At 32.2% G+C, this 6,076-nt stretch overlaps 1 protein-coding gene across 3 annotated transcripts in view; it reads left to right on the top strand.

Annotated features, from left to right (window-relative positions):
• The window catches only part of LOC106457600, a 71,201-nt gene that overhangs the window by 9,487 nt on the left and 55,638 nt on the right, over positions 1 to 6,076 (top strand). For all 3 annotated transcript variants that reach the window (XR_002610215.1, XM_022383590.1, XM_022383589.1), the window contains exon 2: positions 1,625 to 1,716. Coding sequence is in view for 2 of the 3 variants with exons in the window: in XM_022383590.1 (XP_022239298.1) it covers positions 1,655 to 1,716 (62 nt within the window). In the remaining variant the exon portion in view is untranslated. The remainder of the gene's footprint in view (positions 1 to 1,624; positions 1,717 to 6,076) is intronic.

The raw sequence follows: 6,076 nt of genomic DNA, 5'->3' as shown, positions 1-6,076 counted from the left end.
GTTTCTTTTCTTTTTCCTCCAACAACTGCTGTAATTTCTCCTCTTGTTTCTTTTCTCATTCTTCTTGTTTCTTTTGCTGCTTTTGTATTGCTGCCATCAAATCTACTAAGCTGTAGTTTGATTTGTCGCTTCTTGTTTCCATTTTTTTTTCGTCCCACTCTCTGACACCAATTTGTTACGTCTCTGTTCATTTGTTAATTTTCTGTAGAAATTCTTTCCGAAAAACTTTAGCAATACAAGTCCTTTCTTAAATAAAATAGGTTTATTCTTTCTCAATACAATTTTGCAATACACTTAATTTCCACAGTCACTTTAATGACTTAACAAATGCTATAATTCACAACGAACGATTCACGCCTACTACCGCGCTTGACTCAATTGTCCGTCTCTATCACTGTCTGCCCTTCAATTCCATTGTTTGGCGCACTTATATACAAGAATACCTCACATCTAGTAAGCACTCGAGCATTCACGAACCTTCGAGAATATCATGACGCGTTACTAGTGTCACATGACTTCCGCTGTTGTAACACTATTATATCTCATTGATTTAATTGCTTGTTTCATGGAAATGCTTTGCAGTGTAATAGCTGCGTCCCAGCTTTGAAACACACAAAATGTGTTTGTACAATTTTTTCACAGTGAGACCTTTTACAATCTGTCTTGTGTGAAGGGCTATTGGTGTAATTAATGTTAAAAGTAGTTACTTTCTACTTGCACTTAAAAGCTAGATTTTAATAGAGTTTAGAATTTTTGAAAAAGTAACAGGACATCAAGACCAGCTGGAAACCACCTTCAAACTACTTCAGTTCATATCAGCCTAGTTTTTATGTATTTGATAATTGATTAATTGATTAGTACAGTATTCCTCAAGCCATGGTATGTATTCTCCCAAACAAGCCAAAAAAATAGTAGCATAAGAGCTGGCAGTGGATGCTGCCATTCAGTTTCTCTTCCTCTAGTCAGGATTTCAAAATTAGTGACAGTGGAAGATAACAGTAGTAGTAGTAGTAGCTTTGCCCCCTCGACCTGAATCACCAGGCCATGCTGGTACAAAGCTGAGTGAACTTGAAGTAAAAAACAACTTGTAATGCTAAAATCTGGTTTTGATACCTGCATGGAACAGAGCAGAGATAGCCCATTAAGGAGCTTTGTGCTCAAGCCAACAATCAAACATAATAACAATATTTTGATTACTTGGAGTAATTGAAAATATTAATAATTGGAGCAATTAATTTATTATTTTCATGACAGTCAATGTAATTATAATTTAGATTAATCAATTGTTGGAACAATTGGAAACACTGATTTTGATTAATTGATTAATTTTGTGATATTAATTATAATTAAACTAATCAATGTAATCCCTGCTCATATGTTATTGGTTTAATTGTCCAGATCTTTATATGATTAGCTTAGGAAGCCTTTCTGGTATAATCCTTGTTTGAATCCAATTCGATGCTTTATTACAAAAGACTGATAAAGTAGATCTGGTATTGATGTTTCAATAATTGTGTGTTTATGTAGACTGTAAGATGATGTAAGTTACCAATCACTGTTTTAAGCATCTATGATAATTCAAACTGACAAGTAAAAATATTTTCATATTTTAAAAAAATTTCAGAAATAGATAGATACATCACTACTATGGTAAATGAAAACTGTGTGGTTTTGTTTTCCAAATCTACGTGTCCACATTGTGTGTCAGCCAAGAAAGTAAGTGGTTTATGTGTAATTTGTTATAAAGAACCAAGTTTATAAAATTTGCATTTTTTACTGTATGGAGAATTGTGTTAATATAGTTATAGAACTAATTATCATTAACTTCTGATCAAAAAAGGCTGCCTATAAAGATCAGAACTAAATATTAGTTCAGCAGTAAGTATTATTAATTTAATAAACCATTCGTACTTACAATAATTAGAATGCATTTTACTTTGTTGTCTACTAACACAAAGCATTAATTTACCAAAAGATTTACTTAAAAGATCATGAATATGCTGATGAATTTTTAATTTTATCAAGATGAAATAGCAGTGTAAAGATTACAAAAATCACAAGTTCCTGTTGTGGTTAACCCAAAGTCTGTAATATTAGCTCTACATTCAGTGGAATTACTGATGACAATGCATAGATTAATACCAGTTTATTTTGTGGTATAAATTATCTCCTACTGTATTACTAAAATTAGAAAATGATTTTCATTATGTTGAACATCATTAAAACCAATTGGTAATTTTGCTTTTCTGCATTTTCAATTAGAATTATTTAATTAACTTCCATCTGTGTGATAGTAGATAAGCGATTGGAAACAGTCATGTGAAAACATCCTGATATACTGATAAGATTTTTAAGCAATATTTTTAGTAACTGGTGTAATGGAACTTACAGCAACAACAATCGAATTTTCTATAGGTTACTGCTAACAAGGTCTTTCATTCTTTATCTAGGCCTTTCAATCTGACTTGGTTCCAACATTCTTATTCTTGTTTGAAATTGTAGTGAAGATATGTATATTACCAAAACTATTTCAGTCATTCTTACCCTTATTTGAAACTATTCTTAAGATATCTAGCCATATGTTCTATATTGTCAAGGCTGTTTCCAACATTCTCACCCTTATTTGATACTGTGGTTGAGATATCTAGCTATATGTTCTATATTGTCCAGGCTGTTTCTGCCATTCTTACCCTTGTTTGAAACCGTATTTGAAAGAGCTAGCCATATGTTCCATATTGTCAAGACTGTTTCCAACATTCTTATCCTTATTTGAAATCGTGGTTGAGATATCTAGCTATATGCAATGAAGACAACAAACAATTGAATATAAATGTTGTTATTTTTTAATTCTACAAGACATTTCATCTTATGCTTTTTTCAAAGGTCTATGAACTTCACAGGTTACAAAACTGATTTTTAGTTATAGTAACTGAAAGGAATATAAAACTATTGTAATATAAAAGAACAGGTGCACAGTGAAGCATGCTAAAAGTATTGTTGGATGGGTTAGAGTTGCTGATCATAAAAATAAATGTTAAGAAATAAAAGCAAAAACATCTTACATAAAATACCAATAGATTTATAGGGTCCAGGCATTGTATCTGTTAATGGATTAATAGAAGGATGTTTGGATTGAATTAAGAGAGATTCCTTAAATTTCCTGTCAAAAAAGTTGTCACAAATTTAAAATTTTGATTAGATAAGGTGTCTCATTAATTATACCATGTGTGTTGATGTAATTTTAAGCAGTGGATTCTTTGTTATCAATATTTGCAGTGGTATGAATGTGTTCTTTGAAATGATCAAGTATTTGATGACTGGATTCACCTACATATACAGCTGAACACTGTGTACATGTCATTTTGTAGATGGTGTTCCTAATTGGCTAGGATTTCTCTAAGTCATTGGTCTTAGCAAAGCACTTTTTTGATTTGCATGGATTGTTGTTATTGAAGGCTGAGTGAATAAGTATATCCTTCAGTTTTTTTACTGGGTTTTTATATGATGTGGATATTCAAACCACAATTTCTAACTGCTTGATAAAGATGAGTGGTTAAAGCTTTATTGAAGAAGGGCATAATCCATGAGATAGTGTTTTGCTGTGGTGGTTTCTTTTTTTCCTGTCATATGTTAAAATCTTGTGATTCAAAATTGTGGAATATTTTGTATGTATATATATATTGTGAAACATGGTATCTATCTGAGCATTTGTGTCTCCTGTTTATGGCAGTTACTTCCTGTGCTGCATTTGAAAAGCTGCATACACTTTTGAAATGATGGGAGAACAGGCATGAATAATGTTGATGCCAAGTTTTATTTCACAAACAAGATATTCTACACTAAATTGTTAGAAATTAATCACACTATCATTTACATTTCAAAATGTGACACAACTTAAAGAATAGAAAAATAGATTTACTATATGTTATTGTGTAGAAGCTCTTAGTATGACTGAAATGCTCAATAATTACTTTTTGCAGTGGGCGGTATAAGTAGCTCAGAGCTTTGGCTCCGAGTGAAACCAAGTGTGCAATACAATTAATCTTTTTAAAGTTCAGGAAATAATCTAAACTGACAGATTAACTTAAACTTTCCCTATCACTGGAGATGGGTACTCTTACTTGTGTCTTAATAATGTAACTATATGAATAGCCATTGGGCAGCAGTAGCTTTTGAAGTTTCATCCTGGCAAACATTTGATGTGGCTGAGATATATGGACGATGTTTTAGCCATAATACCAAGAAGACAAGACATACAGGCAATATTGGTGAGACTGAATGGGATACTAGAAGACATACAGTTCACAGTAGAAGAAGAAGAGCAAGATGGGAAGATACCATTCCTTGACACTTTGTTTGGAGAGGTGACGAGGGACCTAGGTTCTCCATCTATAGAAAACAAACCGACAGAGATGATTTTATTCACTTCTTCTCAACAACAAGGTAAAGTCAGATATGGCATTGCTTTAGCTCAAGAAAATGAACGCATAATGGAAACTTTCAGGAAGCTGCAATACCTTACAGGCATGCTCATAAAGCTAAAGCAGAAAGCGAGGAACACCATGGAAAGGAATGATGACAGCAGACAGGATGAGAGAAACAAGAAATTCATAGTGGTCCCCAGTGTCTGGGATGCAAGTCCCATCAACAGACTATTGAAACACACAACCATAGAAGTGGTAATGAAAGTGGAAAACAAAAAATAAAAATAGGAGAGATGATAAAGGACAGAAGACAGAAACACACAACAGACAGCATCATAGTATACTGCATTCTATATAGGTGAAACTGGCAGGGGCCTGACAACAAGACTAAATGAACACAGAGAGGATGTCAGAAGATGCAACAAAACCAACACAATAGCTGTACATGTAGAGGAAGCAGGGCACCTGCCTAAATGGAAGGAAACTAAAATCATCAGGAAAGGAATGGAAAAACAGCAGAGGAAAACAATGGAGGCTGCTTACATTTTATCAGAAAAGAACTTAAACACCAGAGTGGGAGTCTACAAGTGGGTGGAAGCCTTAAAGCCCTTTTGATCTGTTTGCACCTGTAGGTGTAGCTTACAATTGCCATTTAATTTTTTGTTGGAAAATATGTGACATTTAATTGCACAATTTTGATTTTGGGTGGGTAGAATTATTATAATATTTGTTTAGTAGGTTTTAGAATAATCAGAAGATAATTGCTTAAGGTTTAATAGCTAATGAATGTATACTTGCACTTTTATTGGTAATTATTTTCATATGTCTGTTAACCCTCTAGTGTTGGGTATGGCCAAAGTGCACATATCATTATCTCTTACGTAGTTATATTTAAATTTTAATTAAACAACTTTATTATCAATTTTTGTTAGTAAACTTAATATCAAAACATAGTCTATAATTCAATTTTTAATATTTAATTTCTTAATTTCAAAAGGAAATATTTTAAAAATTTCCAGTTTTTACTTCTCTGTATATAGTAGCACTTCTTTGCATTGAATTGCACATTTTAGATTTTCTTTCTACCCCTGTATGATCTTCTTAATTTGGCACAAATTACGTACTTATGGATATATCTAAGCCGTAATATACATTTATAGCCTCCAGTCTTCTTGGTTTACTGGGATTTTTGCAAGAAAGTCAAGCCCACATGTTATGCCCTGGCATTACATCCCGTCTTTCTAATAATAACAGTAGTTATCTCTGTTCATTATTGAATTATTTATAACCAATAAGAAGATAAGGTTTTAATTTACATGAATTCCTAATAAGGCTAGCTTGTTCTGATGACAGTTTTTGATTTTTTTACCAATAGTTTTATTGTTGCTATTGCTGAGATTACCTCAACCAGTTAAAATAATTATTTTAAACCACTTATAGCTTAGTTAGAAAACCAGTTAAATTATAATAGTTTTATGACATTATTTTTTGTGTACATCTTAATATTTTGTGTTCTTTATTGCATATTTGAAATAAATAAAAATAATTTTATGTATACACCTGGAAAAAAGTTAAGCACCCCCGTGTTTTTTTCAGATTCGACGTTCTTGTGACTGATTATAAATTACCATTCAATCTAAACGTGTTTATCA

This window comes from Limulus polyphemus, unplaced genomic scaffold, assembly GCF_000517525.1.
Source record: "Limulus polyphemus unplaced genomic scaffold, Limulus_polyphemus-2.1.2 Scaffold350, whole genome shotgun sequence".
NCBI classification, from domain to species: Eukaryota; Metazoa; Arthropoda; class Merostomata; order Xiphosura; family Limulidae; genus Limulus; species Limulus polyphemus.
The sequence above is the reverse complement of the archived record's forward strand: the minus strand, read 5'-3'. Positions and strand labels throughout refer to the sequence as shown.